The sequence below is a fragment of the Aquarana catesbeiana genome, linkage group LG04 (assembly GCF_042186555.1).
Source record: "Aquarana catesbeiana isolate 2022-GZ linkage group LG04, ASM4218655v1, whole genome shotgun sequence".
NCBI classification, from domain to species: Eukaryota; Metazoa; Chordata; class Amphibia; order Anura; family Ranidae; genus Aquarana; species Aquarana catesbeiana.
The window spans coordinates 624,194,627-624,220,071 of record NC_133327.1 but is presented as its reverse complement, the minus strand read 5'-3'; the positions used below and the strand labels follow the sequence as shown (position 1 = coordinate 624,220,071).

Here is a 25,445-nt window from a genome sequence, read left to right as displayed (position 1 = left end):
GACTCCTGGCATTAGTGAACATACCTTGCAGTTTTGTCTGGACGCATACTATCTCCTTATTGGGTGTTCTGAGGTTGCAAATAGGAATTGTTACTATACTTACCATGGGTTTAGGTGTTTTAGTCAACCTACCACTAATGCCTCCAATACTACCCACTGAAATACATTCCACACTGGCTTTCTCTATGTCTGGAACCAGCTCCTCAGCCATTGGTTTACTGCACTAATCTCCCGTTGCCTTTATGGTGTGTCTCGAGGTACCGGTAGTATTTCTGAAAATACTATCTTGGAGGTCCTTTTCCTCAATTTAGCTCCTAAATCCCTAAAATCGTTTTCTAGGGCACTCCATCTGCCTCTGACTTTGTCATTGGTGCCAACATGCACCATGACAGCCGGGTCTTCCCTAGCCCCTCCCAGTAATCTGTCCACCAGATCCGTGATGTTCCGAACCCAAGCGCCCGATAGACAAGATACAGTCCGTCGCTTCAGGTCCTTGTGACAGATTGCCCTCTCTGTCCTTTAGAGAATTGAGTCCCCTACTACCAAAATCTTCCTTTTCTTCCCCTTATTTTTTTTTTTCAAGCTTTTTTTGTTTATAGCGCAAAAAACAAAACAAAAAAAAAAAAACGCAGAGGTGATCAAGTACCACTAAAAGAAAGCTCTATTTGTGGGGAAAAAAAAAGGACATAAATTTTATTTCGTTGCACGACCGTGCAATTGTCAGGCTAAGCAACACAGTGCCGTATCGCAAAAAATTACCTGGACATAAAGGGGGGTAAAATCTTCAGGAGCTGAAGTGGTTAAATTATTTTTTACAATTTTTTTTTGGGAGCACCATTGAGGAGCGTTGGTGAAATATCAGGAGTCTAAACAGACCTCCGATGTTCCACCTTTGAGACAGAGAATGGGGATTGAGGACACAAACCTCAATCTCCATCTCTGCAGCCTCAGCTTCCCTGAATGAATGGACAGGAATAGTTCTGTACAGAGCTTCCCATTCATTCACAAACAGAAGCATAGTAAACACAGAAAAAGCACAGAGGGGCCCGGGGGCAGAAGGACCTGGATAAGAGGGGTGGCATATAGAAGAATTGATCCTCTCCTTTTTACTCCTGCAGCTGCTGAATGCCTGTGGGAGGGAGGAGGAGGGGAAGCTGACTTTCAGTGGCTGCTGGAGGAAAATGGAGGGGGTCGGTTCCTCCATTTGCCGCCACCCCTCCTATCCAGGGGTACAAAAAATGCGCACGAGCCCCCTGGAGCATAGGGCTGGGTCACAATTGCGACCTCTGCAGGTATGCCCCAGAGAGAGATAGAGATATACACACACACACACACACACACACACACAGGTACATGTCTCCACTTCTGGATGATCTCACCGCGGTGAGGTTCCCCGGAAGTTTGGCCCCCCTCCTCTTTCCCCAGCCACCAGCCATTCACAAAGCACAGTAGGGAACTAGGTGTGAAGCCGTAAGGCTTTACTACCAGTTTCCCTTACAAGAAACGGCAGCAGCAGCAAAATTTTTTGGTAGGGGCTTTCTATTATTTTGTCCACCCTGAAAATACATACCCCTAACATGTGCATGTATTTGATATAGGCTAAAGCGGTGTAACCTGTTGGAAAAACAAATAAAAACAAGAGGGCATATAGTGTAAAAAATACAGAATGAAGTTTCTGTCTAGTTTATTTACAGCTTGGAGATGTAGAGGGAGGAGATCTCTAATTTTATATACCCACACGCGCCACATTCCAGTCTATGCCAAGGATTCAGCTGAAGAATGTGGGCTTTCAGGCTCAAACATGCCATGTCTCGCTGCATCACATAGACACTTGGTACTGTATTGCTGTGCTGTGTCAAATTATTCCCTCCATCCTCTCCTCACGGTGGCCATCAGCGGCTCAGAGACAGGCGGAGCTGCTCATACATCACTTGATCCTGCAGAGGAAGAGATGTGTTATTTCACTGTTTTCATGGTTTCTATGGAACACACAGCAGTTGCTAAACTGTACAATCCCTTGAGCAAAGATGTTCAGGGCAAAGTATTTCCCAACATCCAAGTAAGAAAACATGGATAGCACTACAGGGACCTATTAATGGGACTTTCCTCCACCAGGTGCTGGTGCTTTGTAAGTTGCCAAATGCTGCCCATACTTAACGGAAGAAAAGTTGCTTAGAAAGGACCTGCTCATTTTCCCGTCACGTCTTCTGCAACCCTGCCAGGAACCAAGATAAAGCCCTTTCATTAACACTTCATCCACCAGGTGCAGGTGACATTTAGCTCCCGAAAGCCAACTAATCTTGGCGGAAGAAACATTACTTGGAAAGGACTTGCTCAGTCCTGTCTTTTGTACTCCTGCCAGAAACTGCAGGCTCGCAGTGACCTAAAGCTTTGAAGAGTTTACCTCCCCAACTATTGGGAACAAAAGAAAGCAAAAGGAACACATACAAACCAAACAAATCAGGGTCACTCAAGATAAGTTTTTGGATTAAGGCCTGTTCACACCATTTGCAACTGCGGCAGTGAACATAACCAAAAGTTCTTAAAAAAAAAAAAAGGTGTGCAAAGTCGTAAGAAGGGTCGCTGGTTCGAATCCCACCCACGACACTACCTGCCTGGAGTTTGCATGTTCTCCCTGTGTCTGCGTGGGTTTCCTCCGGGTACTCCGGTTTCCTCCCACACTCCAAAAGACATGCTGGTAGGTTAATTGGATCCTGTCTAAATTGTCCCTAGTATGTATGAATGTGAGTTAGGGACCTTAGCTTGTAAGCTCCTTGAGGGTAGGGACTGATGTGAATGTACAATGTATATGTAAAGCGCTGCGTAAATTGACGGCGCTATATAAGTACCTGAAATAAATAATAAATAAAGTCGTACCTACCCCAGCTCCAGTAGAAGAGTCCTATGCTCAAAAGATTGCTGCAGAGAGACCTCTGTACTTTGTGTGGAGCCCACGATGTTCTGACTTGCAGTGTTGCAACTGACAACGCTTGTTGCTCCCTGCTGATCACTATATTGCTATAGGTCTGACTCAGCAGAGGGCCTATTGGACCACTGTAGAGAGACAGCTTCTCTCACACACAGCACAGCACTCTGTGCCAAGTCTACTGCTGAGCATAGGATTCAACCTCTGGGGCTAAGGAGGTTTGCAAAAAGTGACAACTGTAAAACAATTATCACTTAAGCTGGCCATTCACATAAAGATTTCTATTCAGTTTGCAGGTTGTCAAAATACCCAAACAGTTGCTGCATCTGACTGGTTGCAGCCGCTGTTTGGCCAACAAATTTTCGCCTAGCTCCTTCAGTTTTGGCCGATTCATCAAAAACCCTAAGCTACCCCAATTTGATTTGTATAAATTTGCTGATAAACTACAATTGGACCGAAAAAAATAATTAAAAAAACTACACTATTACTTAATCTAAACAAAAGTTATAATTTTCCCAGATTATAAAACAAAGGAATAATGTGAAACACATCTACTAAGTGTTAGCTTGCAGTGCTGCGATGTTGGATTTGATTTCCACCAGGGATGCAATCTGAATGGGAAATTTGCATTCTCCCTGTTTGAGTTTCCTCCAGTTTACTTCCGCAATACATAAATATGATTGTTGCGATTCTCCTCAGTGGTGCCAAATAGGGGAGTTAAATTTGACAGAGGTTCTAATCCTTCCAAACTAAACAAAGAAAACAAGTTTTAGATGAAGTTGGGCTTTAAAGCCTAACTGAACCCACATAGTTGAGTAGAGGGATGCAGTCAACCTTCCTTAGGCAGACCATAGACAATACAATTTTCTTTCCTGCAAGAAAATTGCTTGATTCCTCCTGCGTAGATATTGTGTTTTCCTGGCAGGAGGGCACAGGGAGCCGATCCCTGCCTGGAGAACACAGTCCTTATTGCCAGCAGCAATAAGCAATGTGCCCTCAAATGGACTTTCAATAGGATCATTGTGTTGTGTGCATTTTAGAATTGCAGTACTGGAAGATTTTGCAATAAGTGTGAATAAAGGGGGAGTTTTCCTGACAGGTGACGGACAGGACAATGAGCAACTCTGACAGAGTTGGTTCCTTAATGACATTTTTCAAATAATATATTTGAGCGTGGTCTGGCATAGTATATGATTTCTTGCATTGAATAACCATTACTTAAAAATACAACAGCAGCTTATACAAAAAAAACTTTAAGTATAACTAAAGGCAAATTTTTTTTTCTAGTTTTGGATAGAGTGGAGAGGGATCAGAACGCTTGTCGTTTTTTATTGCGGTGTCCCTATTAAGGAGATTCACCCTCTCTATTTCTCCTGTTTCCATTATCATTGAAAGTGAAAGTAAAAGAAAATCCCAAACTTTGGGTTGTCCCCAGAAAAGTAATAGAGGGGAATCTTCCAATGGGGACACTAGTTCCAGTGACCGGGGGGTCCTCAAGGAATTCCCTTAATTTGCTGGTATTGCCTCTCACTTCCTGTTTGGTTATAACCCTCCCAAACTCTATTTGAAATTGAAAAAAACAAAACCAAAAAAAACAAAACAAAAACAGTTTTGCCTATAGTTCTACTTTAACCACTTGCTGACCAGCCGCCGTCGTTATAGGACGGCAGGTCGGCTCTCCTGCGCAAATCGCCGTAGCTGTATGGCAGCTCGCATGATAGCATACCCGTGGGCCGGGCAGACTGCGATCGCCTAGTAGAGGCAGAATGGGGATCTGCCTTTGTAAACAAGGCAGATCCCCATTCTGACAGATGACATGACAGATCTACTGTTCCCAGTCATCGGGAACAGGAATCTCTCATGTCCTTGCCAGCCTATCCCCCTACAGTTAGAACACATCCAGGGAACACAGTTAACCCTTTGATCGCTCCCTACTGTTAACCCCTTCCCTGACAGTGTCATTTTTACACTGATCACTGCATTTTTATAGCACTGATCAATGTAATGTCACTGGTCCTCAAAAAGTGTCATTTGGGGTCAGATTTGTCCGCCACAATGTCACAGTCCTGCAAAAAAAAAAAAAAAAATATTGCAAATTGTCGCCATTACCAGTAAAAACAATAAAAATTAAAAGTCCCTAAATCTATTCCCTTTGTAGACACGTTAAGTTTAATATACGCCTATTGCATTTTTTTTTTTTTTACCAAAAATATGTAAAAGAATATATATATCGGCCTAAACTGATGAATACATTTTTTTGCCATATTTTTTTGGATATGTATTACAACAAAAAGTAAAAAAAACTATTTTTTTTTCAAAATTGTCGCTCTGTTTATAGCGCAAAAAATAAAAAAACGCAGAGGTGATCAAATACCACCAAAAAAAGCTCTATTTGTGGGAAAAAAAACGACGTCAATATTGTTTGGGTACAGCGTCGCACGACCGTGCAATTGTCAGTTAAAGTGACGCAGTGCCGTATCGCAAAAAATGGCCTGGTCATTAAGGGGGCAAATCCTTCCGGGGCTGAAATGGTTAAAGGAGTTCTATGGTCACAGCATACACTTTCATTTAATAAACAGCAATGTGATTACAATACAATTAATAATTATTGAAAACCCAATATAAGCTTACTTGAAATATCTCTTTTGTGAATGCTGCCTGTCTGCTGGAGAAAAACTCTTTCCACAACTTTCTGAATTCCCTCCATGCTTTGTAGATTATCCTTTGCTGTATACTTTTGATTCTAAAGACTACATGTCCCATGGAACCTCGCTGCCTGCAAGCTGCAATTTCTGTACCAACTCCACATCCTGAAACTTCTCCTCTCAGCAGCTCTGTAGTTCAGAAGGCAGGCTCTTTGAAATATGACACAGCAGAGCCTACTCACAGGGCATAGTGGACATGAATTCAGAGAGTAAATGTGTGGGGATCTTCACTAAGTTTACAAACGTCAAAACTGTTCAGATAATTAGGCATAGGCTAGAAATAATTGAAATACAGTGTGGAAATGAATATATGAGTTTTTTATTTTGACCACAGGTTGACTTTAAAAAGTTCACTGCCCACCATCTGTTAAAGTACCAAAAACAGCTCTCTGCAAAAATCACCATCTCCAGTGATCTCCTCCACATACTCAACATTCTATGATTTATTGTCGGTCCTTTTCTTGGCCAAAAGATAACCAGTGTCATTGAATACACTTCTGATGAGCCCAGGGCATCAATGTCCTGTGGTGATGGGTCATCAAGCCAACCTGGGCTCACAGGAGAATGCTGCATAGAGAGGTCCCAGGTCATTACATGGCACCATTCTAATCAAGATTCAGGACCTACCCATTGCTATAGAAAGACCTCTGACATCACACGATCAGACTAAAGAGACATTAAAAAAGGTATATATTTAAGAAAATATAAGGTGAGGGGTTAGGAAGGTGGTACCAACCTGGAGCCGGCCTAACTTAACACAACATTCAGGCCTTCGCACCCAGCCACGTGGAAGAACAGTGTAGGTGCTGCCCTTATTAACCAATCAAATGTTCTTTTCAGATTACTCGTACCAGTAATCATGCTAGTAATAATAGAGGTGAAACCTAAATAACAATACTACTTCCACAAATGAGCCACGCTGCCTGTTCCATAAAGAGGACTGAAGTGGTTAAAGGACTGCATTGGTTTCCAATCCTTGCTGAGCCAGTCTCTTGTGGTTTTACTTAATAACAGAGTGTACTTTCACCCTCCACTAGATACAGGTCACATGACCAGGACATTCCACTTTATTTCCAGCTGAATAGGCACAGCAATTTTGTTTTATATTCATTAAACCAGTTTCTTCACCTTTTGCTCCTTCATAAATGCATTTAGAAGCAATAAATGACGGCTGTAAGACATACCTTCCTGGAGACAGATGGTTTTACTTTGTTGAATGCAGCTTCAAAGTGTCTTTTATAAACCTCGATCTGTCCTGTAATGCCAATAAAAAAAGGCACAGAAACAACATTAGTCGCACTTCTATAATAGTCATGCTGGATTAATTGTGTTTAACAGGCTGCCCACATACTAATGCAGAAGAAAATATGTGATTTCCCCAAATTTTTCTAAAGTTCTATTTATTACTTTTTCTTTTCACTCTTCCAGGTCATGCTGATGCATACCGGCTGTAGTAAAGTACGCCGATCATCTGTAACACAGCAGAAGCAGTCAGCACCAGACAACACTTAACTCTTCGCATAATTGCACCAATGAGAAGGTCTGTACAGCATCGGAGGCCAGTGCAAGGCCATACTAGGTAGGAGGAGTGGTGGGCTTTGTTAAAAAAACAAAACAAAAAAAAACCAAAGCATGAACTTTACCCTTGCAATGAGGCTTTCCACAACACTGCAAGAGGTTAAATGCTCATTTTTGACTAGGGTACCAAAAAAAACTGTTTTACTTAACCTAACCCTACCTCCACCAGGCTGGTGCCTCTTCCATCCAATGCTCTGGCAAAATAAAACAAATAATTCTGCACTGCCCTAGAGAATAAGCAGCTAACACGGCCAGTAGGATATGTGCATGAATCAGAAAACAAAATAAGTGTAGCGCTAATATAAGGATAAATAAAATAGCCTAAGAAGACCATTACATCATCAAAGCAAACTCAAAAAAGCATTATCAACAAAGTGCATCCAACAAAATGAAAGTCCTCAGTGGATGTGTGACTCCTATAAATTAGTGACAGTCCTCAATATGAATATCGCTTCGTAAGTGTATTTAATGTGCACGTGACATCTGCGATGAAAGGAACACCACCACCAATGGAGAGGCTTACTGGAACGTTTGAACCCAAAAGAGCATACGTTCGATTGGGTCAAAACGTATGGATTTCCGTAGAGGCTGCAGGAAGATCCCGGGATGGTCTGTACACCGGTATGTCCCTCAGGGGTGATGTCTCTTACTAAATAACTTGGAATCTATGGTCAGGTCTGTCTGACGATGGAGCACCAGCTGCCACTGCACGTTATAAGCAGTTAAAACAGGTTTTTCTTTTTGGATACCTGAACAGCTCAGCCAGACACGTCCTGCTCTTTTGGGTTCAAACGTTCAGGTAAGCCTCTCCATTGTCGGTGGTGGTGTTCCTTTCATCGCAGATGTCACGTGCACATTAAATGCACTTACGAAGCCATATTCATATTGAGGACTGTCACTAATTTATAGGAGTCACACATCCACTGAGGACTTTCATTTTGTTGGATGCACTTTGTTGATAATCCTTTTTTGAGTTTGCTTTGATGATGTAATGGTCTTCTTAGGCTATTTTATTTATCCTTATATTAGCGCTACACTTATTTTGTTTTCTCATCCAATGCTCTGGGCAGGCCATCAGTGTCCTCACTTACAATTCAGGACTGCTTGTCCTGAATTGTACGTGATGATGTCAGAGTGCCTACGTCTGATAGAGTGCTGAAGAGAGGCATCTTTGGGGGACCGGTCACACAGAGGAGAAAGCCTGGGGATAGGACAAGTAGAACTGCTTATTAAAAAAGGTATCCTGGCCTTAAATGAGCATTTAATACTTGCAGGGTGAAAGAAGGCCTCACTGCAAGGGTAGTTTTGAATTTTTCCAGTATATCAGCTATAAAGAAACTTTTGTAGCAAAAGAGGAACTGAACTCTGGATGCTGTGCCCAAAACAAAAAGGCAGGCAAAAGCAAAGGACTTGTCACCAGTATTGCCTGTGGTCTCTCTGCAGCTGATCTTTCCCCCATGAATGACTTACCAATAACTTGTTCTGCACTGTCTGTGTGGAGGTGGCCACCTTGATAGAAGCAGGGCTTTGCTTCCTCATACAGGAGCCTCCAGCAAGGAGAACAGTGAGCAGCTTAGTTTTGACATCACCAAATCTTATTGCAAATTTTGTAAGACTAGCAGTTAGAGCAGGGTGGGCAAACTGTGACCCTCCAGTTGTTGCAGAACTACAGGCCCCTTCATGTCTCTGCCTCTGGGAGTAATAGTCATTCTTTCATGTCAAGACTCTAGGAGTCATGCTTGTAACCGTCAGTCTTGCAATGCCTAATGGCACATGTAGTTCCACAACAGCTGGAGGGCCGCAGTTACCCACCCCTGAGTTAGGTGCAGCAGTGCCTTAGATCTCACACTGCACATATATAGCACAACGTAAGCAGTGGCGGCCCGTCCAAAGCTAGGTCACAAAAAAGAAAAAAGGTCTTTTAAGTGCACTATGTTCAGGCGCCGGTCACAGTGCACTATGGGAAGCGTGACACCAATGCAATCATGTGATTACAGGCGAGATGCTTCATTTGCGGAGTTCTCTGATGCTTTATGGTGCAATGCAGTACGCCTCTACACTCCCATACTGTCATTCTTCTTGCTGTGTTTATGTTGATTGGCACTGCCGTAGGATGTGGGCGATGCTTTCCCTCCCAACGTCACTTCCGGTTTCTCTGTGCCAGTGAGAAGCCGGAAGTGATGTCGCCACTGCTTTGGATGGAATGCACAGCCCTAGCGGGGCATATCTGAAGGTCGATTGAAGATTTTTTTGGTAATCTCTGGCCCTGTCACTGTTTTAAATGCTATTGTGTGCTGTACTGACATCCTCATGTGTACAGTATAACATGGCAATGTTCTTTTGATCCAGTACTGACAGTATAACATGGCAATGTTGTGAATCAGAACATTGCCATGTTATTCTGTACTGATGGATCAGAACATTGCCATGTCATACTATCAGACAGGACAAGGGCTGAGTGTCTGGGTGAGGGGATCTGATGGTGCTGCTGGTGGGAGAACAGGACAACTGTGTCCCCCCCCCCCCCCACTGATCATCAGACAATGAAGGGGAAGGAAAGTAGGTGTAGGCTGTGTAGAGAGGACGGAGGGTGTCTGCACTGACAGACAGGGGGCAAGTTGTGTTGTCTGTGTGGACATTTGCTTCCCATGTTGCTGTCAAAGTGAATGCTCTGCCTCTGTCACTGTGTATCCCCTGGGACTGCTGATTATCAGGACGCCTCCCCCCATAGTTCTGCTCAGACAGACTTTAACCCCTTCTGATCTGCATGCAAACTACTTCCAGAGCCCTGTGAAGCCTGCAAAGTGCTTTGTGACACTGAATGACTATTTGTGTCTTATGGCCGATCTTTGCTTTGTGTCTGATGATCTATTCCTGTAATAAAAAGCGTGTTGTGAGCATGCCATGGCGTGTTGGCGATGCGAGTGAGCTGCACACAAAGGACCCCTCCTTTCCCCAGCAGCAGTGCATGGCTGAGCTCCTCACTTGTGGAACAATCTTTCTGCTGCATGAGGGACGTCAGTGAGAGTACATGGGCTCTGCTCACCCACCATCCATCCATCCCATGCTCCATCCCTGCCTCTTCCACCCAATGTCATGTTTATGTGCCACCAGCCCACACAGCTGGGAAACTCTTTGTTTGGGAATCAGGGTTTCATTCCTGAGGGGAATGGGGAAATAACTTTTCAGGGCGGATGTTTTGCTGATTCTGTAAAAAATCCCCCTTGTCAGACATCCTAGGAGTTCACTGATCATCATCATATCCAATAAGAGGACAGGCTTTCTCATTACATTTGGGAGAATTAGGAAGTAATGACCGATGATGTATATGTGTGTCATCTGTATTGTGACAGTTCCAACAACTGGATTGTATTTGTCTGTGACCTGTGCACCCAATCTCATTCAATCTTCATCATGTTAATGTTATTTCCAAAGTTCTAGCCAATCTTTTCAAATCTGCAGCTATCATTATAATAATACCCAGCGATCCTTCTGTGAAGGTCCATGTTCAGGCACTTCCTGTTAAAGTGGCAACTCTCTGTTCCCTTCTGCCAATTGTTTTCCTGGGTTCACATACTTCTGGTGGAGACGGATGTGGCAACATGCATTGTGCAGAAACGTCCTGCCAACCAATGACATGTAGCTGGTGCAGGGGGCATGGATATATATGAGGAGTGGCTGCTAAGAGGCTGTGGGAGATCAGAAGTGCCAAGATGCACAACTGCATGAAAAAAAAAAAAAAAATTTTCCAAAAAAAGAAAAAAAAAAATGGCATTTGTTATGATAAACTGTGCTTTAGCAAGCTAAATGTCATTGTCATATTTAACATCTACCTTAAGTGTGTTAGGTATAGAGATAGGTAAGATAAGATGATAGTTGTCCTATATCTCATGCACAATTAGAGCCGTATACCACCCAGATCAGCATATGTCTGCAGCGGGCACGGCCAGGTGTTTGTGATCAGCCACAGATAGGAATCCATTGTTTGCTAGTCAGCACTGCATCGCTTTAACTGACAACTGCGCGGTTGTGCAATGCTGTACACAAATAAAATTGATGTCCTTTTTTTCCCCACAAATAGAACTTTCTTTTGGTGGTATTTATTTTTGCCCCCCCCCCAAAATTTTGAGCACCACCTGCCACTGAATGTAAGCTATCTTTGCACACAGTATCTTCCCTGAAATTGGTATGTGGCACACAATTCAGGGAATGGTTGTTTGCTGCTGGTACTCGGATATGAACGTTTCGTCATGGAAAAGGCTGACAATATGTAGATTACAGAAACAAGTTAATTTTTCTACATGTGAATAATTGTTAGAGATATGGTTGACCCTATTAAGTATCTTTCAGATACTGTTGTTTGTTTTGTTGGCAACTGCACTACAGACATGTTATGCCAGTTTTCTATAAGCATTCTATTTGCTGCAAACCCTGTTGCATAAAACGACTGCTATGGAGAGAGTCATTCTGGTGGTGAACAGCCAACCTTAGAAGAAAGGTTCAGGAAAGCCTCTCAGGCCGCTGCCATAGGAGGGGTTAGGTGGTTAATGAGTGCCGCGTGTCGTCAGGTCAGCAAGCTGAATTAACAGTTTCACTTCAGGGCCAGAAAATCTTACCCATATAAAACTTACCTCTACAACCTATTGGCCCCGGCTCCAACATTTCAGCCCGCAGGGTGTTTATGGACGCTTCTCGCACCAGAGCTGACAGATCAGCACCCCTGCATAACAAGGAAATGTGTAACTCGACTGCAATAAGCAACAACAAAAAATATATATATTTTATACATGGTAAATAGTGAAAGGTCCTTTTTTTGATGTGGTCTGATATGATTACAGGCCCCTCACAGTAATCCTATCAGGCCTGCTAAGCACCACCCCCCCCCCCCCCCCGCAGGAGAACATAAAAGCTCCATGGGAGGGATTTCCCCACCAATGATTGACTGTTGATGGGTGAATGGAGCGATTTTCTTTCCATAATCTATGGCCTGTCTTAGAGGTAGTACTGTGATCTCAGAGAGGTATAAGACACCTGAATTGTTACAATGACACATTAAATAGCAGCATGCACCTAAAGGTCAAGTTCACCTTTAGGAACATGTTACACCCTAATTTAGTGTGGAACATGTCATTTGTCTAATCACCCGCATCCCACCCACAGAACCCCTTCCTTGTGACAGCATGCAGGGGTTCCTCTACCCACAGCAGCTGTCACATTAAAAATAGTCACGGCTGTGCAGGGTTTCACACCGACCTGCAAATTAACTACAAGTCTTTATAATCACACCACTGCGGCAGACAGACTTGTATTTCTCAATGAAATACAAATGCAGTGATCGGTGCACTCATAGCCCACTGACAATTTCTCCAAATTAATAAGTGGACAATTGTACTTCTGCATGGGCAGAGCGCTAAAGGAAGTGTCTGTAGAAGCCTGACATTGCACCAACAAACCACTGATTGTGGGTACAATGCTTTACAGGCTCCTGTGAAAAAAAAAAAAAAAAAAAAAAAGAAAAAATGAAAATTAAAATGCGCATTTTTTTTATCCTGCATTTAATTTTTTTTTTATCCTAAATGGTGTACTTAGTTTTTACCATGACAAAATATATCCGACCTAGGTGCACTTTAGGATACGCCTATGCATTTGACCACATGATCTATTCTAGAGGCAGGGTTTGGCCCGACTGCTGATCCATCCTTTAAGCAGTGATCTCATGACCTTATGTTGTGGAGTTCTGAAGCAGGCAGGGAGCAGAGGATCTTATTTTGACAGTACTTTAATTTTAAAACTATTTGAACAGTAGGTCCAACAGTGTGCAAAATGAAACTAAAAGCTGACATTTTCTTATCTTTTGTGGCCCTGACTTTAATGTTTGTCTTTTATGATTACTCATAATAATGTGTAACTTGCAGTTATATAGCCAGGCTGGTTTAACTGACTTGGCCCGTTTTTCTCTCTTCAGCTATGGCTCCAACTTGACAACGCAGGCAATGCAATTTCAGGTTATCAGAACCAGAAATAGTGAAAATGAAAGACTTCCAAATATTCCAACAAAACTTGACTTCCTGTCTAGTAATAATACAAATAAATACTGCCAACTAGCACTTTTAACCACTTCCCTCCTTGGCACTTTTACCCCCTTCCTGCCAGGGCCAATTTTCAGCTTTCAGCGCTGTCACACTTTGAATGACAATTGCGTGGTCATGCAACACTGTACCCATATGAAATATTTAGCTTTCTTTTCATAGAGATAGAGCTTTTTTTTCTGGTGTTTAAACACCACTGGAATTATTAATTTTTGCTGAACAAACTAAAAAAAAAAAAAAAAAAAAAAAAACACACCGTTTTCTTAGTTTCTGTTATAAAATTTTACAAACAAGTAATTTTTTTTCTGCACTCATAGGGATGCTCTGATAATCAGGGCAATGATAATGCAGATTTACCCAGTAGGCCAATAAATATACATACATTATATATATATATATATATATATATATATATTTTTTTTTTTTTTACACACCGACAATATTCTAGGACCAATAAAACAAGAAAATGTTCTGTGCGATGTTGGTTGGGGCCCCAAACGCTACATTACAAGCTCCAAGGATTGAAATCCATCCTCGGTCCCATCTCTCCTTGTAGTGTAATATGTATATGAAGTTTATTTGCAATTTATACTTTTTGGCCAAACGTTTGTGCGCACCTGACCATCGCACCTATAGGAGTTGTTGGATCTCCCACTGCAAAATTATGGAAATTATTATGCTTGTTTCAGACATTCAGCTTTTGCAAAGCTTTCAGTGAGCTCTGTAAGTACCATTCAACTCCAGTGTGTAAATGTTGAATGCAGATTATAATAGGGAATGTTGATTGCCACTTTAAGCAGGCTTCAACAAGCTTCAAGAAGTGCTGAATCCTGCCAGCAGCTTGTATAAAGTGGCGATCAGCACTCCCATTAGGATATGTGTTCAAAATTTGAATGGTTGAATGATACTTTAAAAGCTTCAACAAAGCTTGCTTAAAACTCTGCAAATACTTTGTCAAAGTTTGCTGTTCACACTACTCTGATACAAGGTGAAGCCTGTTTGAGACTGGCCTTATGGAGCTGGCTCCCCCTTTGTGTCTATAACAGTCTGCGCTCTCTCGACACAAATCTCTGGGACGGCTTTCCACAAGATTTTGGAATGTGCTTGTGAGAATTTGCACTTACTAATCCAAACTAACATTTGTGAAGTCAGGTACTGTAGTTAGGATAAGGTGGACTGGATTACAATAGGTGTTCCAATTCATCCCAAAGCTGTTCAGTAGGGTTGAGGTCAGGCCTCTGTGGATGGTCACTTGAGTTCCTGAACACCAAACTACACTCACCGGCCACTTTATTAGGTACACCTGTTCAATTGCTTGGTAACACAAATTGCTAATCAGCCAATCACATGGCAGCAACTCAATACATTTAGGCATCTAGACATGGTAAAGATGACTTACTGAAGTTTAAATCGAGTATCAGAATAGGGAAGAAAGGGGATTTAAGTGACTTTGAACGTGGCATGGTTGTTGGTGCCAGACGGGCTGGTCTGAGTATTTCAAAAACTGCTGATTTACTGGGATTTTCATGCACAACCATCTCTAAGGTTCACAGAGAATGGTCCGAAAAAAAAATAATATGCAGTGAGTGGTGGTTGTGTGGATGAAAATGCCTTGTTGATGTCAGAGGAGAATGGGCAGACTGGTTTGAGATGATAGAAAGGCAACAGTAACTCAAATAACCACTCATTACAACCAAGGTATGCAGAATACTGTCTCTGAAGGAACAATACATTGAACCTTGGAGCAGATGGGCTACAGCAGCAGAATACCACATCGGGTGCCACTCATGTCAGCTAAGAACAGAAAACTGAGGCTACAATTCACACTGGCTCACTAAAATTGGACAATAGAAGACTGAAAGAACTTTGCCTGGTTTGATGAGTCTTGATTTCACCTGCGACATTCAGATGGTAGGATCAGAATTTGGCGTAAACAACATGAAAGTATGGATCCATCCTGCCTTGTATCAATGGTTCAGGCTGGTGGTGGTGTAATAGTGTGGGGGATATTTTCTTGGCACACTTTGGGCCTCTTAGTACCAATTGAGCATCGTTTTAACACCACGACCTACCTGAGTATTGTTGCTGACCATGTCCATCCCTTTATGACTACAGTGTCCCCATCTTCTGATGGCTCCTTCCAGCAGGATAATGCACCATGTCACAAAGATCAAATCATCTCACCACTGGTTTCTTGAACATGACAATGAGGTCACTGTACTCCAATGGCCTCCACAGTCACCAGATCTCAATCCAGTCAATGTAGTGGAACGGGATATTCGCATCATGGATGTGTAGCCAACAAATCTGCAGCAACTGCGTGATGCCATCATGTCAATATGGACCAAAATCTCTGAGGAATGTTTCCAACACCTTGTTGAATTTATGCCACAAAGAATTAAGGCAATTCTGAAGGCAAAAGAGGGTCCAACCTGGTACTAGCAAGGTGTACCTAATAAAGTGGCCAGTGAGTGTATATCATTATGGTGCTGGCACAGACACACAGGAACAGAAAAGTGTCCTCCCTAAACGATTATTACAAAGTTGGAAGTGCACAATTCTCTAAAACGCCTTTGTATGCTGTAGCATTAACAGTTCACTTTACTGGAAGCACCAGAATATATTGTACATGCTAAAGAAGTTACCATCCCCCACAATCAGTCTGGGAAATCATTATCATTAATTTTAATATTGGTTTTCTATGTCCTATACAAAAAAGTATTAAATCAGATCTCTTACATAGTGAGGGTGGGTCAGCTGACTGCACCGTAGCCCCCTTTCTTAGAAGCAACATAAAATTAAATAATTACTTTCATAGGATCTGGAATAAGAATATGTACGGACACATGCTGCCCCAGTGTATATGGCTAATCTCATTTCGTTTCTTATTTAGAAACATTTTCAGGCCTTCTTTTGATGTTTGAATCTTCAAGAAAACTTAAAGCAAATCAGAATACAAAGCTGTGTCCATGAAGCAGTAGGTGTTGGGAAGTATATTGCGATATAAGATGTCACCAGTATTAACAGAGATCTATTCGATGTGTAGTCAACCTTCTCTAAAAACAACATCAGCATACATTGCTGTCATAGGATCTGGTTGAACAGTCGGTACAGACAGACTGCCCAGGGGTGTGGTGCTCATCTCATATTCATCATATGGTTAACTGCAATGATAATCTACATTTTAAGAAAAGACAATCAACGTTCTTAAGGTGTATGTCTGGGCAAAACAAAAAAAAAAAAAAAAAAAACAAAAACAAAAAAACAGTACATTTCTGCAATATAGAATACCAGGACAAGCACTTTAGGCATATACACCACATTTTTAGAGTTCTGTCACTGATCTCAAAAAATTGTATAAGGGAAAAAACCCTCATTAGTGAGACTTTAAGCAGCTATTCTTTCATAATGCTCAATCACAGTGCAACAGGTAACATTTACTCTGTGCATCGATACAATAAGACAGGGGTCTCCAAACTGCGGCCCGAGGGCCAGATGTGGCCCTTTGCTAGCCTTTATGCTGCCTTTGGGGCACAACTCCTTCCACTAATATGAGGCACTATTCCTTTCACTGACACCAACAGTGGGGAACTATATCTTCCACCGATACCAATGATGGAATACTATTCCTCCTACTAATAGGGGGAATACTCCTCCTATTGGACACCAACCCTGAGGCCATATTTATTCTCACTGATGCTGGGCTCGTGACATTTTCTGCCCCTGCTGGCCACAATCCGGCCCTCCTAAAGTTTGAAGGATAATAAAGTGGCCCTTTGTTTGAAAAGTTTGGAGACCACTGCAATAAAATAAACATTATTGTTATATACTTTTCTAGAATGTATCATTGCAATGGGTGCTTTCACACCCGGGCGGTGCGCTTGTGGGACATTAGAAAAAGTCCTACAAGCAGCATCTTTGGGGCGGTTTGGGAGCACTGTATACAGCGCTCCCAAAACGCCCCTGCCCATTGCAATGAATGGGCATCGCTTCTGAAGCGATGCCCTAAAGCGCCTTCTTTAGGGTTAAAAGCGCCCGTGGCCCCAGTGTGAAAGGGGTCTAATGGTATGCTTTTACTATTGAATGTAGTTTCCCATTTGGTTCGTGTACACCCCTGAAGAAGAATAATGAAATTAATTTTGAAATGCGTTGGATGTCCACCATCTTGCAATTACCCTACTGGTGACCTGTAACTGTGGGAACACTGTATCCACTATATTGCATTACATACATAATATATAAAGAATAGCCACCACAGTTCTATGTACAATGTTTTTTTTTCTCTTTTGTGATTAATAATGTTTTTGCTTTAAATTTACTCTACCATATGGTACAAGTAGTATCCCTGTACAAGTAGTATCCCTGTGTTTCCGCTTAAAGTTACACTTGTGAGGGTTTTTTCCATATATATGTATTAAAGGGATGTTGGCAACTATAAGCTACTACCAAAATTACTCTGGTCGCATTTAAAGCGCAGGTTAAATTCTCAGTGATGTCATCGGTCTTCAGTGATTGGATAGGCTGCATTCTCAGTGGCATCACCAGTTCTACCGAATGAATAGGCTGCATTCTCTGTCATGGTAGCAGTTTCTAGTAAAAGGATAGGCTAGACTCTTAGGCTGCGAATACATTATACAATTTTTCAGTACAATTTTCCTTTCGAGTTACTAAAACCATATAATAGGTCAAACCCAAACACTTAATTTGTATGCAATCAGGCAGGCCCTTGCACTACATAGTTGAAAGTAAATTTAAAGAAAATTGAATAAGAAAATTGTATAAAATGTATGGCCGGCTTTAGTTATAGCAATAGTCTCTAGAAAGGTTGCATCATCAGTGATGTTGGTGGTTGAAAATAAATGGACAGGGTCCATTTGCAGTGATGCTATTGGTTTATAGTGAATAAGTAGTCTGTATTCTCAGCGATGTCACACATTCCTAGAAAATAGCGCTTGCAATGATGTTACTGGATTATAGTTTTTGGATAAGCTGCATTCTCAGTGATTTTGTCTGTTTTCCCGGTCTTTAGTGAAGGGATTACATTTTTAGTGAAAGAAAATTTGGCCTTCAAAAATGAAATCTGCCTCTATCAAATCAAGTCGAAAATTATTTTATGACAACTTACGTAAAACAGTCACAACGCTCATCGAAGGCAATCACTTCTAGGTCTACATCAGTTGCCAGGGGTGGCCGAGTTCCATTCTAGAAAGACATCAAAACATGAAACAAAAAGGTCTTTGGAAACATAAAACATGTTCAAAATGTGTCTTCTTTAAGAAAAGTATTTTTCTATAAAAGCCATATGACCACCAGTGTTTATTTAGTCGACTAAAACGACAAACATTTTAGTCGACTAAATGAATACCATTTTAGTCGACTAAAATACGACTAAAACAATTGAGATGACTAAAAGACGACTAAAACTAAAAGCCATTTTAGTCAAAAGACTGAAATGAGACTAAAACTAAAATGCCATTTTAGTCAAAAGACTATGACTAAAAGTAAATTGCAATTACTGAAATGTACTGGACATTTTAGTCGACTAAAATGTACAGGAGATTTAGTCGACTAAATACAACTAAAACAATTGCAGAAGACTAAAATGGGACTAAAACTAAAATGCCATTTTAGTCCTAAGACTAAAATTAACACTGATGACCACCCTATTGTAGCTGGCATGGGGCTCATGCTGAGGAATGTTCATCTATGGATTGAGTGTGGAAAGGGGTTAAACTACTAAAGGGCTCATTTTACAGAGATGTTTGCCAACACAAATCTCTAGCGTAAGCATCCCGTCGTTTTCCTGTGCTTGGTGAACTGCAGGTGGCAGAAGTTTGTGGAATGTGTCATATGCTTGTTAATGTTGATTCACAAAAGCATGTTTATTTTTTTATGTGGTCATGTACATTCAATCACTTCCATCACTGGCTGTACGTGCCACCTGCAGCTACTTGGGCATGGAAAAACACCTGGCATTTTTTTCAGCAGAAAAAAAATTTGCAACTGAAGTTTGGGTTATACTACTGCCAACAGGAGAAATGGACATTAGAGAACAAAAATCTGTAGGTCAGCCCCCCCCCCCCTACAGCCAGCATGCCCCAGTTTTGTAGCAAAGCAGTATAGAGAGCATGATCATAATAAACACAATGAAGTGGGACCTGTGCCAAGAGAAGGATTTTTCATCAAGTACAAAGACCCTATTTTCTTTCTCCCCCATTAAGCGACACAAGAGGTCTTCAACCTTCAGTACATCCAAAAGCAGTCCAGCTGATGGGTAGGCAACAGAGAAAACAATTTCAAACAGGCCTGATGTGACAACAGCAAACTGGGGCTGCCTGATGCTCAAAGAGTCCCTTGAAGGATGTTACACTGATAGCATCAGACAAGGCAAAATCATCCACCTGGTAAATAGCCTGGTTCTTGGCGTCAAACAAATCAGCTCATCTAGAAGCGGTATTGATTTGTTCCACAATGACAGAATATTGCATTACCTATGTTTTCTCTGAAATTGGGCAAAGGGAACCTCCCCTCTCATGCATAAGTGGAGAACAGACAGCTTCTGGTTTTAAAGGCTTGAACCCAAGTCCGGAGAGTCTGAAGCTTCTTCTGAGAAAGGAACGCTCCAGCCTGAGATGCATCCAGGAACATAGCACATACTCCAAAAAATGAGTTGGTCACCGTAACGATTTTGGAGGTACAGGATCCACTTGAACTTCTGTGATATTTGAACAATTAGAGATAAATGGCCTACAATGCCCTAGCAGAATATGCCTTCAACAGCAGGCAGTCCAAGTATCCCACGATAGGGATACCCTGAGAATGCAACAAGGCCAACAATGGAGCCAGCACCTTAATGAACACCCAAGGTGTAGAAAATTGGCCAAATGTCAGGATAAGACTTGGTAGTATAGGGGTCCTACAGCAAACTACAGAAAGCATCTCAGTGCTGGAAAGAACGGCATATGTAAGTATGTCCACAGAAGCCATAATGTTTCCCTGGTGAAAAGAGGCAATGACAGATCTGGTTGATACCAGCTGGAATTTTTGGGTCCAAATGTAAACATTAAAGACTTTAAGGTTCAAGATGGGGTGAATGCCCCTTTGGGTTTTGGAACAGTGAACAAGCTGAAGTAAAACTGCAGCAGGGACCGGGGCTATGACACCTTGGTCCTGAAGTCCTGAGAGAGACCAGTGGGGATCTGCCAGTCTGTGAATAGACAAGGGAAGGTTTCAAGTAATAAAATGAGTAAGGCATGAAACTCAGGTTTGTAGCCCTGGGACACCACCTCTTGCAACTAGGCATCTGGAATGCAAGCTTCCCAAGCATCCACAAAGCTCAAAAGATGCCCCTCCACACTGCACAATAGGAGCACATTTTCATGCAGAGGAAGGCTTACCTAGGGTTTAGGAGACGGGAGACTAGAGTTCTGGAAAATGCTTCCAACCAATCAGCTGGATCCTTAAAAGCAGGTGCATCCTCCACCAATTTAGTGATTTGTAAAGTTTGAACGTGGACAATGCTCTAAAACATGCACTGGTCACCACCATACTTAAAAAGCCATCCTTGGACCCTTCCAACCTTAACAACCTACGCCCTATCCCCTTGCTCCCCTTTTCCTCTAAACTCCTTGAACGCCTGGTTTGCAACCAATTGAGTGACCACCTCATTAAGAATAACCTTCTTGATCCCCTTCAATCTGGATTTCGCCCCCAACACTCCACAGAAACTGCTCTTTTAAAACTCACAAATGACCTACTAACTGCAAAAACCAATGGACACTATTCTGTACTCCTACACCTTTCAGCAGCCTTTGACACGGTTGACCACCCACTCCTTCTCAAAAAACTTTACTCCCTCGGTCTCCGTGACTGTGCTCTTCAGTGGCTCTCATCCTACCTATCCCAATGCACCTTCAGTTACACTTCTACTTCCTCCACTCCTCTTCCCTTCTCCGTCAGGGTCCCCCCAGGTTCTGCCCTTGGACCTCTTATTTTCAACCTACACCTCTTCCCTGGGTCAGCTGATAGCCTTTCATGGCTTTCAATATCATTTCTACGCTGACGACACACAAATCTATCTCTCCACCCCTCAACTCACTCCATCAGTCTCCTCACGCATCACTAACTTACTAAGCAACATATCTGTATGGATGTCACACCACTTCCTCAAACTCAACTTGTCCAAAACCGAGCTTATAATATTTCCTCCCCCACGTGCCTCTTCCCCTGACTTATCTGTCAAGAGCAATGGCACAACCATCCACCCTTCCCCACATGTCAGGGTGCTAGGTGTTATCCTGGATTCTGAACTCTCCTTTCGGCCCCACATCCAATCACTTTCCAAAGCTTGCCGCCTCAACCTCTGCAACATCTCTGAACTTTGTCCCTTTCTAACCAATGAAACCACAAAGCTCCTGATTCACTCCCTGGTTATCTCTCGCCTCGACTACTGCCTCCTCATTGGCTTACCTTTAAATAGACTATCCCCCCTTCAGTCCATCATGAATGCTGCTGCCAGACTCATCCACCTTACAAACCGCTCAGTGTCTGCTACCCCTCTCTGCCAATCCCTTCATTGGCTGCCACTTGCCCAACAAATTAAATTCAAAATACTAACAATAAGTTACAAAGCCATTCACAACTCTGCCCCCAGCTACATCACTAGCCTTGTCTCAAAATAACAACCTAATCGCCCTCTCCGTTCCTCCCAAGACCTCCTGCTCTCTAGCTCCCTCATCACCTCCTCCCATATCCGCCTCCAGGACTTCTCCAGAGCCTCGCCCATCCTCTGGAATTCCCTACCCCAATCTGTCAGACTGTCTCCAAATTTATCCACTTTTAGGCGATCCCTGAAAACTTTCCTCTTCAGAGAAGCCTATCCTGCCTCCATCTAACAACTGCATTATTTTCTCCATTAGCTCATCCCCCACAGCTATTACCCTTTTGTATAACTTGACCCTCCCTCCTAGATTGTAAGCTCTAACGAGCAGGGCTCTCTGATTCCTCCTGTATTGAATTGTATTGTAATGTCTTCCCTAATGTTGTAAAGCGCTGCGTAAACTGTCGGCGCTATATAAATCCTTTATAATAATAATAACAACAACAACACAGTGGAATCACATAATGTTTGAACAAAACCTTGACCAGATAACAAGGCTAATAAGCACTTATGGGAGCAAATCATTTTACTAGGCTGCTTTCAGTATCGATAATGGAATCATTGGAAAAGTAGGGGGAAAGGGTAAGTCTTTGCAGGCTTAGAATTTTAAACAAGGCAGAATACAGCACTGGTATATGCAATAGGCTGATCCTCTAGTTCCAGAGTGGTATGCACTGCATAATAGCTCAGTCTTCTTTAATTAAGGACTTTAATAGCAGTACAATGTGACTGCTCGGGCCAACCTCATCAGTCATGGGCTAGAGTGACTCAAAATCAGACAGACAGTCTCTGTGGCTAATGAATATAAAGCCACTAAAGCCACAGGTAACCTAGATACAGAATCTGCTGGAGTGAGTGCACTTGTGCCCTCTGTGATCAGTCGGCAATTAATTAGGTGGTTTTGGTCAAAAAGTCTTGTACGACTATAGTAAAAACCTCAGTCAAGATGGCCAAAGAAGATTTCAAGGATGAGAGAGACTAACAGCTGAGGACAGTATAAACTATGGGGTTGATTTACTAAAACTGGAGTGCAAAGTCTATTGCAGTTCTGCAAGGAAACCAATCAGTTTCCAGGTTTTATTGTCAAAGCTTCATTGAACAAGTAGAAGTAAGAATATGATTGGCTACCATGCACAGCTGCACCAGATTTTGCACTCTCCTGTTTTAGTAAAACAGCCCCATGCAAGCAGTATCCCATCTGTTAGAAAAAAGTGAGCTGGGGTCACCCAGTACAGAGGGATTGTACCCTCCATAACTAGTTTTAGACATGCTGCAGCCACAGTGCATTTAGGCAATGTACATGCTTAGGGTATGGGGCAAGGCCTCAGTTACTCACAAAACCCAGACAGCTGATAGAAGGTGTGGGTCAGGGAATGGATGGCTATAGTCACTAAAGGTGGGCAGAAGGAATGAATCAAAAGTAAAGGTCCCATGTGGCTTTTTAAAACAGGAGCAGCAACAAATAGGATGCTTCCTTGACATTCTATAATGGGAAAGAGCTGGGTGGCACGCTACAAACCACATCAGCGCTCAGTCCCAGAGCATTAACCCCTTCCACATCAAAGCCAGCAGTAAATGGGGAACAATGGCACCCAGCAACCAAAAAAAAAAGATGGAACCCCTGATAATCTGTTTCTCACTAGGCAAGTGTCCACCAGTGACAGGGCAAGCACAGAGCAAATGCCAGCAATTCCGGACCTAGAAAGCACGCTGCAGCTAACTTAACCAGAATGCAGTCTGGAAAGAGCCCCAACCCAAAGGTCACTTCTAGGTTCACCGCGCAACATAGTCCAGTAGGGCCTGGATGCAGTATGGTCCAACAGCCAAGCTGTTGGACCATACTGCCAAGCCAAATCAAGACTCTTTTCTAGACCTTTGAAGAAAGAAAAGAAAAAAACTGCTGGCAAAATCACAGGTTTGTCCTTAAAACAGCAGAGCTGTAGAAAAGATGCTCCAAGGACACTAAAAAAATACAGAAGCATACTGGAAGATGGAGGGATTATACCCTGGGCTGGCATACATTTTTTTTATGCTTGCCAATGTTCAATCCTCCTCTAGGAGGCAGTATAACTTGTAGGTTTTCTTCATAGTGAAGGGAATCTATTCTGTAATGCATGTTAAATGTCAAAGCTCAAAATTAAGAGTTTTTACTTTGGTGATGGTTCTTAGGATAGCCAGACGGTCAGCAGGAGGTGGAAGTCCAACATACAGGGTTTTGTCTAGGCGTCCAGGCCGCAGAATAGCCGGATCGATGATATCTGTAGAAATGAGATTGGGGACATTTGTGAGACTTGGCAGGTAATGCATTTCTGAGGACCTTTGATTAACTACAAATCCTACAGTGCCAGTGCACTCATACGCTATCACCTTCTGAAAATTGCCACAGTTGCTTCTGGCCCAGAACAGAAGCATGACGTTTTGTCATAAAATTAGTACCAAGTTCACTTCCAATAAGTATTTCACGGTGAGGCATATAGTAAATTTTATCATGACAGTAATTACACCTGGAAAACTAAGTTTAAGTTACCATAACTAAAAACTCCTTTGAGCTCCTTTCTCTTGCAGTGTCCTTTGGAGCCACCCTTGCATGCAGGGACTACATTTGGGTCTCCCTACACTGTGTGCATCAATAGAAACACATAACCCCTTGGCTTAGGATGGCAAGGTAATCCCCTGCTTCACCCTCCATGCCCAACCTCTACAGGCATGCCTGTAGAAAACTACAGCAGGGGGAGGATACAAGACTAGTCAACCAGCTCAAGTAGAGAGAGAATCACTGACTGAATTTGATTACAGCAAGCTCCTACACAAAAGAAAAGTTTCACACTGGATACCTGCACAAATCTGCAACAAATACACAAAGTAGACCAAGAATCATGAAAGAAAAACGTATGCCTTTTATTTAAAGAAGTTGTCCAGCCAAAGCTCGTTTTCCATTCCTGTGACCCGTTGCGGACATCACAGAAATCAGTCCAGGCACCACGTCATCCCGACAATGGAAGGCTGGATCTGCCAGTGGACTGTTACCCGTCTCAGCATCTTGGCAAGCTGCTGAGAGCCTGAGACGGCCTGCTCCACCCCCTCCCCAGCTCAGCGCTCCAATGAGCGAGGAGGAAGAAGAGCAGAGAACTGTGACTGACAGTCTGCAGGCCTGTAGAAGGAGCTGATGCTCCGAGCGTGTAGCCTTGCCTATCCAGCCGTTCTCTCCCTGATGTTCCTTCGCTTGCAGTGATGTCACTTCCTTGCATTCCATGCTGGTTCCGGGCCAACTTCCTGGTGGCCACAGGATGGATCACGGTTCCCCCATCATCTCGCCATACACGTGGATGCCTGTCTCGGATGCCGGGAGAGCTACCCTCCATACCGATATACAGATGAGCCTTCCTTTATCTTGTATGTCGACGTGCTGAGGATACACCATCTACACAGCCATGCATTGGAACCCTTTCCGGACACAAGGAGCCCCCCAGGAATACTGGATGACAGAT

General features: G+C 42.7%; 1 protein-coding gene across 1 annotated transcript in view; it reads right to left on the bottom strand.

The window, feature by feature from the left end:
- Nucleotides 1–1,648: 1,648 nt before the first annotated feature.
- NVL (nuclear VCP like) overlaps nt 1,649–25,445 on the bottom strand; it is a 133,752-nt gene continuing 109,955 nt past the window's right edge. The window contains exons 19-23 of the mRNA XM_073628327.1: nt 24,109–24,215; nt 18,424–18,500; nt 11,841–11,929; nt 6,816–6,886; nt 1,649–1,937 (exon numbers count right to left, since the gene is read on the bottom strand). Coding sequence (XP_073484428.1) covers nt 1,893–1,937; nt 6,816–6,886; nt 11,841–11,929; nt 18,424–18,500; nt 24,109–24,215 — 389 coding nt within the window. The 3' untranslated portion in view covers nt 1,649–1,892. The remainder of the gene's footprint in view (nt 1,938–6,815; nt 6,887–11,840; nt 11,930–18,423; nt 18,501–24,108; nt 24,216–25,445) is intronic.